The 18,133-nt window shown below is 27.3% G+C and overlaps 1 protein-coding gene across 1 annotated transcript in view; it reads left to right on the plus strand.

Moving 5' to 3' along the window:
• Positions 1-11,852, plus strand: part of LOC114119618 (cadherin EGF LAG seven-pass G-type receptor 1-like) — a 136,697-nt gene extending 124,845 nt beyond the window's left edge. Inside the window, exons 2-4 of the mRNA XM_027981232.2 lie at positions 1,450-1,555; positions 3,363-3,640; positions 9,169-11,852. Coding sequence (XP_027837033.1) covers positions 1,450-1,555; positions 3,363-3,640; positions 9,169-9,661 — 877 coding nt within the window. The 3' untranslated portion in view covers positions 9,662-11,852. The remainder of the gene's footprint in view (positions 1-1,449; positions 1,556-3,362; positions 3,641-9,168) is intronic.
• Positions 11,853-18,133: the final 6,281 nt, after the last annotated feature.

Here is an 18,133-nt window from a genome sequence, read left to right on the forward strand (position 1 = left end):
ACTAATTTCTAAAATTACGGATAAGTGAATAAATTAAAAAATTGGGAAAAGCGTATTAACAAGTGAATTACAAACATAAAATAAAAATACATAATTGGTAATAAAATAACTCAAAAATATAATGATCCGTGTATTCATACACGTTTTGTACGATTATCTTTACATACAAACTAATGGTTTATGTCATTTCAAATCTAGAATTTATCTAACATTAAGTAATTTTGTTTAAACGTATATGTATGGCTTTAATGTAGTATATACATTCATTTTTACTCGAATTAAAAAACTATAATTCTATTTTAGAAATAGCGTTTTATTTTTGCATGATAAGGTATATGTACATTCTTTATTAATTATATTTTATTAATCAGACATTTGCATTTCATATTATCTAGAGCAAAAATGTGTGATCAATAATAACTTATCATTATCTCTTTTATCAACGTACTAACCTCTGATACCCACACAACTTAGCAAACATTTGTAGATTTTTTAAGTTAATATATTCATAATTTAGTGCTAAAACTTAGTGTCCAATTTAAAAGGTAGGGTTAGACTGAGTAAAGCGAGATGAACCGAACGAAAATGTATAAGACTTAGCAAGAATATGACAATAATGATGACGACTACAGCGTAGAGAATATCTCTGTCAACACAGAAATGTCACCATAACAAATGATACTTTATCACCCTTCCACTATCCATTCCTCTTCATTCTCGTCCATCGACAATATACAGGGTAATATTCACCAAGCATACTCATCTCCCTTTTTCTTTGATAATGAGATTAAAATTATTTGAAAAATTTAGTGTTTCATATTATTCAAATCTATCAACATTCAACATTAACAATTTAAAAAAAAAATGTTTGAGTATAATTAACACTAGATCTACGAAAAATATTAAATCTATTAAAACAACTTATAAAGTTATTTTATTCTTAGTATAAGCATATTAACAACTGAGAAACTACTAGTTTAAATTCTAAATAAGATATATGTACATTACATTAAAAAAAAAAAAAAAATCATTAAATAATTTACAGTAAAAAGGGGAAGTTCTAACTTGAAAAACAGAAGTTTATATCAGCACAGAACATTCTACAAACAAATTGAAACATTTTACAACATGATTTTTAAGTGTACATAAAAATAACTAAAAATCATAATTTGATTAAATGCATTATTAAAAAAAAAAATTAAAGTGAGTATAGGTAGGTACTTAGTGAATTATCCTGTATAACATTACAGCTGTGGCCTAAATATAATGGTTTTCCTAACTGAAGGAGCACAACTTCAAACTATTAGAAATAATACCTACTCATTATTATTATTGTTATTATTATGTAGAAATTGTAGATCGTAGTAGGTAGATAATAAAAAAAAATCCTAAACAATAATAATATGTTAACTGTTTAATATTAATCGATTATTTCTTGTTTGCTTTCAGTTTGTTTTCAGATTTAAGAACAATGTCCGGCACAGCATTGATGTACATGTTAGCAAATATGTTTTTAACGCAGCTATTTTATGTAGTTGGTGTTGGAGGAGTTCAGGTAATATATTTTACAGTAGTAAAAAATAAAAATAAAATGACAATAAACTTACAATTATTGAGGCGTTACATTAAGATAACAATTCATTACTTTAATAAGTACTTTTAACTTTAAAATAATACTATAGCACATTAATATTACGATACCTTCTAAGTTCAAAGATAGGAATATTAATCAACACTCAACAGTTCAAATGTAATTATTTGATTATTTAAACATGAATTCATCCTCATAATAATAAGAACTTATCTATCATATCTCGATCAAAACAATATACAATTTTATTTATAAGAATTTATTTTATAGTTTTTAACATTTTGACTTTCAAATGAATTAAATTATTTTATAAGGTTTTCTCTTTTTTAATTTGTGAAATTCAGTTTAATTTCCAAAACAATTAAATATCATCGGTACATTTTGATACACACAAAAGCATGGATGTAAGAATATATCACCGTCATCGTTTCAACCCAAAAACTAAGAAAACAAAATGAATAAACCAACCAAACACATATATAACGTTTATGCTTTGATTCGATAAAAAAAAAAAATTGTCTTTTTTATTAGAACACTTAATAGAACTAAGAAATTCATTTGAAACCATTAAATGAAAATAAAATATTTAAATACCTATTTTATGGAAAAATACTTGAAATTCAAACTAACTATGTGTATAAATAACAATTTTTATATACGTTTCAAAGGAAGTATATTTTAAGGAGGTATATTTTGTACACTAGTACTTAACTACCTCCTAACCTATTTAATTTATCATTTGAGTTAGATTTCTCTAGAAACAAAAGCATACAATTTTCGTGAATACAAATGATGAAAAATAACTTAGGTAATGAAAAATAATAAATGTTATGATGTAACTTGAACGCTGTAAAAATGGGAGCTAAGTTATTTTTATTAAATCTGAGAAATCTTTCTTATGCTATATATTTTTAAGTAATTTATATAATCAGTTTTCGTAGTTGTAGCTCTTATTTTCTTCTATAGTACCAACTTCATTGCATTCACTAAAAATTAAAATAGATTCATGTATAAGTATGATTCTATGAGTGTAGAATACATGTAGGTATATTCTAACATAACACTTGAATGTCTAGAAGAATTTCAATCAAACTTGATATGTGCAATATTTAGTCTTCAAATTGTTAAAATGGATATACTCGTATTTGAACACTATTTCTATCCTATTCACTTTGCACTTGAATTTTTCAATAGAGTGTTACAAATTATAACTTAAGAGTATTGTATTTTGTCAAAGAATTAAATTTATTTTAATTTTTTGTATGAAATGCAACAACGAAATATACTCTATTAAAAATGGTACAATTATTTCAGCCAATATGTAGCGCACAACAATACGGGGTATATAAATACATAACAAAATTTTAGACCAACAATTTTTAATTACAAAATGATTAACTAGTAACTACTATTAATATATATACGAGTACTTCAAATAATGTGCTTTACACGTAAATTGAAATTGAACAAGTTCACTGTTTTGAGTAGGTATTGCACTCGATATTTACACTCTATAATTTTTTGTGTTTATCAATTATTTTATTATTAGTTACAGTGTATATTTTAAAACCTTGCTATAAACTAGGTATTGAAACAACTGAATTCAAATGGTGTACTACTTTTTATTTTATATTTGTTCATTTTTCTTCTAGTAGATTTGAATAAATGGTAGTACATCAATAATTATTGGTTAGACGTATCAATTATATTAAATTGTAAAACATATTTACCGCTATAATACGTATAATTATTTTAATATGCATGTTCCCAGGAAGATAATCTCTGTCTGTGCTTAGCGTTTGGAATACACTACCTCCGTCTGGCCATTATCTGCTGGCTGTGTGTGATGACGTACGATATGTTGATAACGTTCCGCAACAACGTGAATCTCAACCCTCGGCCGGAACCGGTAAATGTGCTAATTTCAAGGTTTGTCAAGTATAGTCTGTTCGCTTGGGGCGTACCCTCCTTGTCAGTGATATCAGCTAGCGTGATGAGAGTGACCGTGAACCACCAGACCGTCGACAACCTCAACCCGTACAACTGTTGGTCAGTATAATATTATATGCCTACGTATTATAACATTGCTATTGTAGCGAAAATATAGTTTTTAATATAAATATTATGCTGTTTATGATTGATTAACTTACGACAATTTTTATAAGTTAAAATAATAAAAATACCAATAATACTCACATGTCGTAAAGGTACTACCTATGGACTCAACGGCTTTCATACATCTAAAAATCATGTACTACGAACTTCTTTTATATATTATATGGTATTCACATTTCTCTTTCCATTATAGACCAAAATTCTTATAATTTTGTAGATGTCCTCGTTGTTGCTTCTTCTAGAAAGTTATTGTTTTTTAACATAATTATGCAACACACATGTATATACTAGTGTTATCTTTATAATAATTGATGATATCGTAACGACATGATATTAAACCTTGGAGGTTTAAGTACTAACGTTTATCGTAAATTAAATCATACTCCTAAATGAGTTCTGAAAATCCGAGTGTCCGCTTCACTATAATGCAAAGAGGTAAAATTTCTCTCCTGAATTGTTACTTGTGAATAAGTGAGTAAATATTTCATTTTAAATCTTATTAATACCATAAAAAAATGTAATTAACCTACCTAATCTTAAATAGTAACATTTAATAAAGTTTAAAATGCGCTATTAGTTTTTATTAATCAATTTCTAGTCTGAGATAACTGTTTTAGAATTTCATTATTGAAAATAATACCTACGTCTTACACTAGGTACTCTTCATCAATAAATTAATATCGTGTCATAGCCGATTATCAGTACTTATCCTTGTTAATTTATTGATGAAGGGCTATAACACGATTCCGCAAATTTGTGGAATCGTGTTGATTTTAATAGCCACTGATATACGTACACAACGCCGCGAATTCCATATGTATTTATACAGTACACACGATTCCACATGATTTTAAACACAACGTTTCCATACAATTAATTACTCGTGTTATTATAAATTGTAATTTTTGAAAAATTTTAATTTTTTCTTAGTCGGTTAGTAAAACGTACGAGTACTTTCATCTGGTGGGTACTTAACCGATCGCTCAGTATAAATTTTAATGACATGATATTATGATGCTATATTCAATATTGTATACAATTATATTAAACAGGTAATAATATTAGTTATAGAATTCACAAAAAAAACGATCAGCTATATTTATTATACAATTTAAAACATTTGTTATTATAGAACATATAAAAATATAATAAATAACGACAGTTATGTCGTATCGAGATTTTTGTTACATCGTTATTTCGTTAACACTAGAGCGATTTTGACGCGCGGTGAAGACGCGCGTGTATCGCCCGAGTACCGCGCGTTACCGGGTGCCACCGTTGTACGCTTACCGCGCGTCAAAATCAGTGTGGCTCGGGCCTTACAACAATATAATATATTATGTTTTCGCAATGACAACGTTACATTTAAAATTATGTGAAATCGTGTATATATATATATATATTATATATATATGTGTAATTTGCGGAGTCGTATATGTATATGGTATATCAGTGGCTGTTAAAATCAAAATTTGCGGAATCGTTCTCCACCGCGATAATCGTAAACAGTTTTCCATTGTGAAAATAAAAAACACCCAATAAACAAGAATAATCGTATTACAATATACTTATAATATATTATATTATGATATAATTTAGTACATAAACAAAAATAATAGCTGAAAGTGTTAAGTGATAAAATAATAAATTATATTTTTATTTTATTCTAAAAACTAAATGGTTAAAATTAATTTGGATACTATTTCATTCCAAGTAAAAAATTCGGTAAGGGTGGAAAGAGCGATTTTATTACGTTGATCACGTTTTCGTACGTATAATAATTACGTCATCTAATAATAATATTACGATTTATTAAACTCGGAATAGTAGAAACGCCCAAAATCCAGTGGTAATTTATTCTGAGTGATGTAGCCTATATTTATGTATTAAAATATAATTTATTTACTCGTAATATGTACTAATTAAATAGGTACATAATATTTAATATGAACTACATTCTTTTCAACATATTTTATAGCTCTTTCCAACAATAAACTGCTGTGATACACAATTGTTGGAGATTTTTCACTACCCAAAAACGTACCTATAGAAATAAAAAAGATAAAACCAATAGATTACACACTTTACTCAGAATATAAAATAAATCTAAATACAGATAGAATGTGATAAGAATGTGATATTTATGATAATATATTGGTCAATACTAAGGTAATCAATATGTTTTAGTATGATCGATTTGATAGAAATTCTAAAAGACATTCGTATCCCTATAGAATACGTCTAACCAAAAAATATGTAGACAAAGACATAGGTGTGCAGTTTGATGGATATTGATATCCTATTCAATGGTTGAACAAGATATTAATAATATATGTACATCTAATACCACAAAGTCAGAGGTTAATAAAATATATGCTGGAATGAATAACGATGTAAACGACCATATATTATTGATTTACTTTGTTAACAGACAAAACTGTAAAACAGAAAAATAAATTATACGAAATCTAGACGTTAGATAAGATGTTTTAAATACTTAATTCAAACATTTTCCTACAATTAAAAATTAACAATATTAATTCTAATAATTTTAGCGAATAATAATTAATAAGTTTTGAATAATAAGTTTTAAGTTACTATACTTATTTCGTAAGTAACTAAGTACTAATAAATAACTAATAAATATTCCGCATTTCTAAATGTCTTCATATAAATTTCCGAAAATGACATTTATAATGACAAGATTTCATTTAAAAGTACACATACATTTATGATTAACTTTTTTTGTTGTATGTGACGTGTGTGTATATTATATTCACATAGTTTTCAAGATTAATCTCTGACAGCAAACGACGTGTGTTGGCGTGATTTTAGTAATAAATATGGCTTATTATTCCAATATTAACAAAAGTTCTGCTGGTTAATAATAATATGGACTGAAACAATACTGTTCAACCTTTGATAGATACACTTTAATGTTGGAAAAAATTGCTACGTAAACAACCATGTTTAACATTTTAACTACTAACTAGTAATTATTATAACAATACAAAGTAAAATAATTTAATGACTGTATTTTAGGTTTACTAAAGTTCTAATTTTTAGAGTTCTTACAATTCACTGTGTTTAATAAACTCTTGACGTCATAATATTATTTATAATATTCAAATAATCAATAAACTTTCAACATAATATTATAAGAAAATAATTCATAAAGAAAAGTTCTAGTTTTATATTATTTATTAACGATTTTATGATTTTATTTTTTCTAAATTTAATGTTCTGCTATAACATCATAAACTATAATTATTATATCAATCCAAATTTTTACAGTATCGATGAATTCTAAAAAAATATTTTATAACTAAAAGTTATACTAACTAGAAACTCAGGGTAGTATTTAGATATTTTTTTGGTGGCTGCAGACTTGGGTAATATTCCCAATACTGTATTCCGAATACTTATTGAATACTTTTTTTAAAGTATTCAATACGGTATTTTGAATACTTCTTACAAGTATTCTGAATACTTTTTAAACGTCCAATCACACTTAAAAATTATGTGAAAACTATGAAATAATTCCATTACTTTTTTCGTCATTGAAGCTTTTGCACTTGTATATAACTGTAAATAAAACGAGATTAATATAATATTAATTTATAAACAATGAATTGAAAAAAATATATTTTTGTCATTGAAATCTAAATCTACTAAAAAAAAGTACTCGAAAAATATTTGGAATACTTTTTGTGAAGTATTCTAAATACTTGGAAAAATTATAATTATAAAGTATTCAAAATATATATTTTGAATACTGTTTTTTTAAGTATTTGAAATATGTATTCAAAATACTTTTAAAAAGTATTTTACCCAAGTCTGGGTGGCTGGTATTTTCTCCAAGGTAAATTTCCCAATTCAACTTTTTAAAAACAAGAATAAGAAATTATAACTACAAAATTTATTTTTTGTTATAGTCTTAGCTGTTTTTAAAAAATTAACAATGAAATAGAAATAGGTACAGTATAATAAATATAATATTAATGATAACTGATAAAGTAACAAGTTATAATTATAACCGATCTGAAATTTCGAAGAGGGCTGTAGCCCCCTCAACCCTCTCCATAAATACGACCTTGTTAAAACTCATTTACATTATTAACCTAACATTTTATCACTAAATCCTAGAATATTATATTTAAACTAGATAATTAAGTAATTTTAGAGTTCTAACCTGGTTATTGACAAGACTGAATTTTATAATACTTATATTTATTCCGGAATCTTTAACGTAAGAACATTTAAAATACCTATAACTATAGATAAGTTTAATTTGCAATGCGTATTGTATTTCACTGCATCGAGTTCATCGTAGATCGATAGAACAACACGCCTCATTTGCCTTGAATACAGCTCAAGATACTAGTATTTTTTATTCATATTTTTATGAAGAATAAATCTTTAAATATCCTGAAAAAAATATCTTTGCTAACTTACTAACTGAATACAACTATACATTGATCTTTAAGACTTTAAACATAGAACAATAATCTAAATATTAATTAATAAAATAATATACAAGTAATATTATATACATAGAATTTTCATTTGCTTCAATAGACAATAGCTAACTATTTAACTTTTAACTATAATCAATAATCATCAGCTCCAAAAAGTGTGGTACTTCAGTTTTAAAGTGGTTACTAAAAAATTGTGATGGTATTTGAACCAAATCAAATATTATTAATTCTAACACAATTTCTTAACATAGTTTAACTTTTTAACATGACATATTAATACAATATCACTATCACTCTACCTATTTAATTCAAACTATGCTCCTAAGCTCGTATCAGCTTAGATAAGCTTATCGGCACAGACATGTACATCACTGCAATTTGTGGACTCCGCGCTCGTATTCTCATAATATTTGACTTGTCTACGGTGCTATTGACCGTCTTACTTTGTTTGCGTCATTACATTTTAAAGCACCCTCGCTCTCAACGTATGTCTCTTTTTCCTTTGTCGTTCTATTCCATCCAACTTGTATGATTACAATAGTCTTATTCATCGTATTATGTTTATATAGAACGCCTATGTCGACCCACTTTTCCTCTGTCGTAGAGATAAACTATATAAAGTGAATGTGTCACGAAAATTTAAATACAGTCGTAATTGTAATTAAAAGTTATCAGTATTAATTGTATGTTTGTATAATGTCTTATCCTACTGTACTTTTGAACTTTTGCCTGTTAAATATATAACATAAATTATAAACAACAAAAATAATAATAAATTTGACGTATCCATTTATAGTTATTTTTGTTTATATACCTAGTTAAGTATATTATTATATAAAAAAAATACCACTGGCGGACTATAAAATTTTTATTTGTTTCTGCTGTTCGGTTTTTACTATTATTCAATAATAATATTATGTCTGCTGCAAACGTCGGTTTATAATAGGTATATGATAATAACGGCATAATGCCACCGTGTTGCAGGTTTTTCGAGAAGACCATCTACAACGTGACGTTCGCCATGCCGGCGCTGTGCTGTTTCGCGGCCATCGTCGACTCGCTGGTCCGGAGCTGGCTGACCGCCCGGGCCACGGTCGGGCTGCAGGTGGACAAGAAAACTCGGCTGAAGATGCACCGGAAGCGCACGCTGCAGCTGCACCTGTACGTGAAAATCGCCACGTTACTGTTCGCCGTGAACGTGTTCGGGTACGTGGCCAGGAACGGGTCGCCGGAGTCCGACCCGGTGGCCTGGATCGCGTATAACGTGGGCCACTCGCTGCAGGGCATACTGGTCGCGCTGGCCGTCACGTGCAACTGTCAGGTGCTGAAGATCTACACGCGGTCGTTCACTCGGCGGCGGCGTCGGCGGCCGCGCAACGGCAGCGCTACGGCGCTATTCGACAAACGCGACAACGACATCAGCGACACGACGTATCTGCAAAACCTCACTTGGGACCCCGTCCCGCTGCCCGTCTAGAATTTCGAGGGGAGGCGCACGTCATGACGATGCGGACGAACACGACAAGACTCATCCGGCCACGGCCGCGGTCGTGGGTCACGCGTTGCGCGGACAGTCGGCGGGTGTGATGATCGGGTGGGGGAGAGAGGGAGGGCGAGAAACCCGGTGATGGTGTCACGGCGCATATTTCACCACATTATATACTATGTATTATTATATTATTATTATTATTATTATTATTATTATTATTATCATACATATTATATTGTATTCGTACATATATTCACACACGCACCCACCACCAACCGGCAGTCCAACAGACCCGCACGATCCCCACGTCGCTTGATCAAGCTTATCGTAGCACAAGGGGCTCTACACCTCCGTCGGAAATTCGGAACGATTTTTTGTTTGTGTGAATGCGAATATCTTCGTCGTAATGTTATTAAAAATGTATAATATTATTATAGTTACCTACGTGTCATAGTTAATGAAAACTACCGTCGAGTCAATATTAATTTAGTAGATACATCATCATATTATATTTATGGGTCATGTATATTAGGTTATGCGTTAACACATATTTTTTTGTTTTATGAATGTTTGTTGATGACAAAACTATTAAAATTATAAAAAATATTTTACCTTTACTTATAATATTTCTCATAGAATATATTTGAAACTATATAAATTAAAAAGTTTATCACTGTTAATTTAAGATATTATTAAGAAATAATTGACCATTTATATTTTACGTCATCCATAATATGTATTAAATATTATATACACTGATAAAAATAGTTGTACAGTTCGTATACCTACGAAAAAAGTCAAATAAAATAATGAATTTAATTATGTACCGTTACAATAATGTTACAATATTGAAGTTTGATGGTAACGTTTAATATACATTATACACGTATAAATTTATAAATAAATAAGAAAAAAATTAATTATATCCAAAATGTGAAAAAAATGCTTAAAATGTAAAATAAATCTTAATGATTAAATGTGTGCAATACATAAACGATCACCTGTAAAGCTATATCAAATTATTATATGTACCTACAGAAAGCATATCGAATTTCGACTTGAAACATTGAAGTCATCGATATCCAGGCTTTAGATTTATGTCACAGTATATTATTTCATTATAATTTCTAATTTACCTACTATGATGATATTAACACAACTAGTATTTAATGTCAATAATTTGATTAACATCGACATTTTTTGCGATCTCATAATTAAGTTTTACTAATTTTACTTCAGCCGAATGATATCTCGATTATGAAAAAAAGTTATACTACATTATAACCGTATTTTTACAATGACTTGCGTATATATATTATAATAATGTATAAGTACTAAATTATAATATTACATATCTAATACTCGAATAATTCACTGTATTATCATCTTTATTACTTCCAAAATATAATTACTATATATACCTACGACCTACCTACATCATTATGTATTATAAATACACATCGCAGTATATATGATATCATAGTAATATAAATATTGGTAATATCACATAATATGAACATTTTTTGTTATTTTATTATTTTCTTCCTCTTAAACAATGAGTATTCAATCCAAATACAAATATTTGACTTAATTTTAACAATATGAAATTGACGATATTCACGTATAAAATATTTGGAAGTCAAAATAGATTATGTTGATATTACCAAGTACGTAGGCAATAGAAATTACCTAAAACAAGTTTAATTATATTTTATCATATTATATCTAGGTATATTTAATACACAACAGGTGCACATTGGAGGAATTTCAAATCTCACAATTTTACTAGTCTAAACAATTGGTTCGAAGTACAAAACTTTAGGTATGACGCATGTTATAATGTTATATTTACAAATGTCATACAAATGATTTGATTATTTTCGAGTTTTGACTTCTATACCTATTATAGATTTGGAGTTAACAGAATTGTAATGTTTGTTAAAAAAGTTAAGTAAAATATACAAACCATTAATTAATTAATCGTATAATTTAGATGAATTTAAATAATTTTAAGAGTTTTAGTATTAGTACACATTTAATATTCTAAAAATGAAAATAATATTATATACATACCAAAAACTTATCTACGTCTTTCTCCATTCGAGTTGTGAATAAATTTAAAAAAACCAATTAGATCATTAAGTTAACCGAGACTACCTACCCTTAAAGATTTTATAAACGAATCCAAGCAACTACCATTCAGTTATTATAACTATGATGATAAATATCATTAGAACCGTAGAAGATCGCGAATAATAGAGAATGAACCATAAAAATATAGTATATTACACAAATAAAATATAATTTTATCAATTGCCTTATCGAAAAAAATGTAATGCATACCTCTTTAACTGTGTTTTTTTGTTATAGGTTAAACTATTGTTCTTTTTTTTTTTTTTATGTAAACTAAAATATAATATTATAATATCACCATAATTGTTTCTTTTTTTTAAAAAAAAACAGTAATTTACTTATACATGATTATTATACCGTACTTATTTGATTGTATGATATTATAATTGCACTGCAAGATTTATTATACAATGCGTAGAGATATCAATATTATTCAAAAATGAATGTAATAATTTTGTGATTATATTATAAGCTATAACTTGAGTTTTTAAAAATGATTTACTTTAGTGCTGTATTTTAACTATTAAAACAATATTAATAATGTATAATATGTCTATAATTATTCTTAAATTATAGTATTTAGAATTTATTTATTTATCTCTTATGGTAATCCTATGTTCTATAGGCTACAGCTATTATGTATGGGACAGCTATAAAATCCCTCTTCATACAGATACCATTGTATACAGAGTGATAAAACTATGTGATAGACATAATAACCACGAATACATAAATTATCAACTTATTAAATAATTGAGGAGGCGTAATATTCTACACAAAAAAATGTTCATTAACCCCCTTGCATGAGCGAAAAGTTCATTTAGGATAATTATAATAGAAATGGTAATAAAAATGAAAAAAGGGGATAAACAATTATTAGAGACCAATTATTATTATAATTATGCATGTATATATTTTAATTTTTTCATTTCTAATGTAAAAATAATTACAGCTCAAAAATTAAATAGATATTAAATATAACAAAAATAACGAATCCCACGATTAAAATTCCGTTTAAACCCTTCAGTACATCGAGCAAAACTCAACCTATGGACATTTTGTGGATAAAAAAATGGAAAAACACAGCAGCTAAGTCTATAATTACATTTAGTAAATAAAAATCTGAAGTTAAATTTTTTCTAAGTAATTTTTACTGCACATAAACTAACATTTCAATATATTAGTAAAAATGTATGATGCACGTACAGTAAAATACATGATTGAATATTCTACATATTTTAAATCGGTATATTTTTGTATATTAAAAGAAAGGTCCAATGGGTAATGCTCTACTGAACAGAAGGTACCGAGTGAATCTCGAATATAGAATAAGTCACCATGATGGGTGGGTTAAGTTTGAATTCAATGATAGATATCATTGTATAATAAAAAAAATTCTGAACAGAGATGATTTGTCAGCATTATACATATATACATAAAATATATATATTATTTCTGGTGAAGAAATTCCTGTGTAATTTTAATAGCTACTGATATACCATATACAGACATACAGTGGCGTTAAGAGCTTAGTATTTTTTCCAGCCCAACATAACCACAAAAAAAAGTGGGTAGTAAATTTTGTTAGAACTTAAGCATAATTTTTAATTTAACTATCATTATAATAAAACAATACATCAATATAAATATTATAAATAGTATAATGTACTATTTTAAATATGTAATATTTAGGTAGATCAGCAAGACTTGACAGGTGGGTGGGAGAGTAACATCAATGATTGTAATGTGAAGAGAATGTTGGTGATGCCATTGTACTTGGTGAGGAAGTAAGTATTCAGATTCAAAATACCACATATATGATCTAATACGTAACCTAATTAATATTCCTGAAGAAAAACAGAAAAAATGTAAAATTTATATTTTATATTCTTTTCACAGCCACTTGTTGTCAGTTTTTTCAAAAAAAACTTAGTTTATCGTATTTTTCACAGTGTAAAATTCATGCAATCATTTCACAAACGCACTAGACATATCAAAAAAATGTCGCTGTATCGTATAGAACTCTAATAATATGTAATATCTTTGAATTTAATGTCAAAAAATACTAATTATTGTTTTTTTGAAAAAATCACATTATGAGCAATATTAGGTGAAGAAATAAGTTCTCAGATTCAAAACTCCATATATATGATCTAATACGTAACTTATAAAGGTTCATAAAAAAAAACGCAAAAAATGTAAAAATTATATTTTATATTCTTTTCACAGCCACTTGTTGTCAGTTTTTTCAAAAAAACTTAGTTTATCGTATTTTTCACAGTGTAAAATTCATGCAATCATTTCACGAACGCACTAGACATATCAAAAAAATGTCGCTGTATCGTATAGAACTACAATAACATGGAATATCTCTGAATTTAATGTCAAAAAATACAAAAAATTGTTTTTTTGAAAAAATCACATTATGAGCAATATTAGGTGAAGAAATAAGTTCTCAGATTCAAAATTCCATATATATGATCTAATACGTAATTTAATTAATGTTCATGAAGAAAAACGCAAAAAATGTAAAAATTATATTTTATATTCTTTTCACAGCCACTTGTTGTCAGTTTTTTCAAAAAAAACTTAGTTTATCGTATTTTTCACAGTGTAAAATTCATGCAATCATTTCACAAACGCACTAGACATATCAAAAAAATGTCGCTGTATCGTATAGAACTCTAATAATATGTAATATCTTTGAATTTAATGTCAAAAAATACTAATTATCGTTTTTTTGAAAAAATCACATTATGAGCAATATTAGGTGAAGAAATAAGTTCTCAGATTCAAAACTCCATATATATGATCTAATACGTAACTTATAAAGGTTCATAAAAAAAAACGCAAAAAATGTAAAAATTATATTTTATATTCTTTTCACAGCCACTTGTTGTCAGTTTTTTCAAAAAAACTTAGTTTATCGTATTTTTCACAGTGTAAAATTCATGCAATCATTTCACAAACGCATGAGACACATCAAAAAAACGTCGCAGTATCGTATAGAACTACTATAATATGTAATATCTCCGAATTTAATGTCAAAAAATAGTAATTATCGTTTTTTTGAAAATATCACATAAAGAAAATGTTTGTGACACCACTGATGATATACATATACGACTTCGCTAATTTCAGTTATTTTACATATTTATTATTTATATACACGGTGCCACATAATTTTAAATGCAGCTTTGCCATTCCGATAACAAAATATATATTATTGTAAGTCTCGAGCCACACTAGAGTGATTTTGCCTCGCGGTAAGCGTACAACGGTAGCACCTGGTAACGCGCGGTATTTGGGCGATACACGCACGTCTTCACCGCGCGTCAAAATCGCTCTAGTGTTAACGAAATAACGATAAAACGAAAATCTTGACACGATGAATATAACTGTCGTTCCATAATAAGAATTATTTTAAATTGTACCTATAATTAATATTGTTTAAACATTTTTGTGAATTATTACATTGATTATAATATAATTATTATATTTACAATATTGCATAGAACTTCTTAATATCATGGCATTCAACTTTTATAAAAACTTTTATCGACATTTCAAAAAAGAAAAATACTTAGAATTATTGAAAATGTTAGTTGTCTATAAATATCTCAAAGAAAAGCCACAATACTTTGAACTTTCAACTGTGTACTGTATAGATAACACTGGTATAATCATTTTAATATGTTAATTTCAAGTATTTGCGCAGTGATTCGTTTTTAAGTTACAAGACAAGTATATAAAAAAATCTAGTTTTTTAAAAATGATTTTACGTAAAAATTCTTGTTTTTCCGTCACTTTTTTGTGGTTACCTATTACCAATTTTTTTTAAAACCACTGAAAATTTTCTACTTTTGACCTTTATACTGTATTGATGCACCACGGATATATTCACTTTTCCATCGGTATTCGCTCTTAAAGTTTTAAAGTGAAGCATTATTTCGACAAGTTATATGGTATACACACACTCACACACACACAAATAAACAACACACATCATTGTAAAATCAATACATTCATCACTTCGTTCATAATCTAAAATGTATAAAAGCAATCAAATGTATGAGTTAAATGGTTGAATAGGTTAGGATATGCATGTATGACAAAGAAAATTGTAGGGGAACAAGGACACTCGCAGCCCGCAGGTCGCAGGCAAATGCATTTAAAACGATAACATTAAACAACAGAATAAAAAGCAAAAATAATTAACGAAGTTATTTAAAGAGTTATAAAATAGATAAAAAATAAATGGAGGAAGTAGGTAACCGTTCCGCTGTACAATGCTGTACCTTCGTTTAGGTGTCGAGAGTACCTGGTCAATAAAGAAGTCATTGTAATATTCATATACTATATCTATGTGTTATATGAATATGTATTTAAAAGTAAATCAATGCATAGGTACGAAAAATGATTCTGAACAAAGAGTCAATTTATACATTAATATTTATGTTTCGGTGAATCTAGGAAAAAAAAAACGACACGGAAAAAAAATTAAAGTAAAATACGACACGTAATAAATGTCGTTTATTGCCATGTCGTTTTTTACCAGACGTTTTTTCTGTGTCGTTTTTTAACGATTACCACATTTCGGTGCATAGTAAGTGTCCGTAACTGCGCATGCATAGTGCCCATTTTATATATTGGGGACCCATCGATTCCGCCAATGTAGCATCGATTCCGCCAGTATCGACTCCGCCAGTACAGGTAGTCAAAAAACAACCTATCGATTCCTCCACCTACCAATTTATACCTTAAATTTTAATCAGGCATCTGCTACAGCTGTTAACCTGTTCCTGTTATTATAATATATCTACAAAATAATTCAATAATTACTGATAATTAAATATAAATACATTTAATTTAAATATTAAAATTAAATTAATAACCAATATAATATATTATATTATATACAAAATAAAATAAATACAATATACCTAATATATATAAAATAAATCATCTAATTATTTGAACTAAATTAATAGTCAGTCTAATAAATTTATATAAAATATACATACAATAAATAAATCATCTAATTATTTTAACTAATTATAATCAGTCTAATAAATTTAATATAAAATATACATGCAAAATAAAATAAATAAAATATAATATACATAAAATAAATCATCTAATTATTTGAACTAAATTAATAATCAGTCTAATAAATTAATATAAAATATTAAACAAATTAATGTTGTATTAAAAAATAATACAACTATAACGATAATATATAATCTATAAAACGATAATTTTTATTCGGGAAGATTATTTTTCCCTGGCGGAATCGATAGGTTGTTTTTAGACTACCTGTACTGGAGGAGTCGATACTGGCGGAATCGATATACCTTATCCCCTAGTATAAAAAGGTCTGGCGGAATCGATGAAATCCCTATATATTATATCACCCTAACTCCGCATATAATTTTTTTTAACACTGTACTCCTCTCATGATTTTTTTTTATTGTTTAAATACAATACATCATGTTATTAAAGTTAAATAAAAATAATACACGGACTAAGATATATATATCATGATCCGTGTTTAATAAATAATTAATATACATACATACATACATACATACATACATACATACATACATACATACCTACATACATACATAATAATACAACAACCACAATCGTTGTCGGTATAAAATAAAACGAAACTAAACTTTTTACAAAATTATATCTATCAATTTGGTTGTCGTTATGTTGAGTTCTAATTATCCTATTATTTCTACTTTCATGATTGGATATAGCTTTGCAAATATAAAAGACTTTATTTCAATAAGACTTTACACCCATAGATTATATGTTATGTTATGGTGATATCTTAATTAATTTTATGGCATGCGGACTTTTGTATTAAAAATATTTTTAGAATGCGGAACTGCAGTGGGTTCATATATTTCATGGGTATAGATATTTATATTGCTATAGACAGTATAGTATAGGTAAAGCAATTTATTTTACTATTAGTAAAACTTTTGTACCTTAGTTGCGTTGATAAATAATATATATATAATAAATAGTCAATGCATGTTGTACCTACCTATTGGAAACAGATAGATTTTTCAAAAACAAAATGATTACATGTATGATAGTATATAATATATATCATATATTTTATATATATTTAATTGCATTCAAAAAAATATTTTTAGGTACTAACTTGAAATAACAAAATACTTAAGAAGCCCGGTGCCAGATTTTCCGCAATTCTATAAAATTTTGTATTTTAGATACCACCTTGATTATAATACTTTTCCACTAATTTACTACCTGATACCTATTTAAGGGGGTTGATAAGGTGTATTA

The sequence above is a fragment of the Aphis gossypii genome, chromosome 1 (assembly GCF_020184175.1).
Source record: "Aphis gossypii isolate Hap1 chromosome 1, ASM2018417v2, whole genome shotgun sequence".
Lineage (NCBI taxonomy): Eukaryota > Metazoa > Arthropoda > Insecta > Hemiptera > Aphididae > Aphis > Aphis gossypii.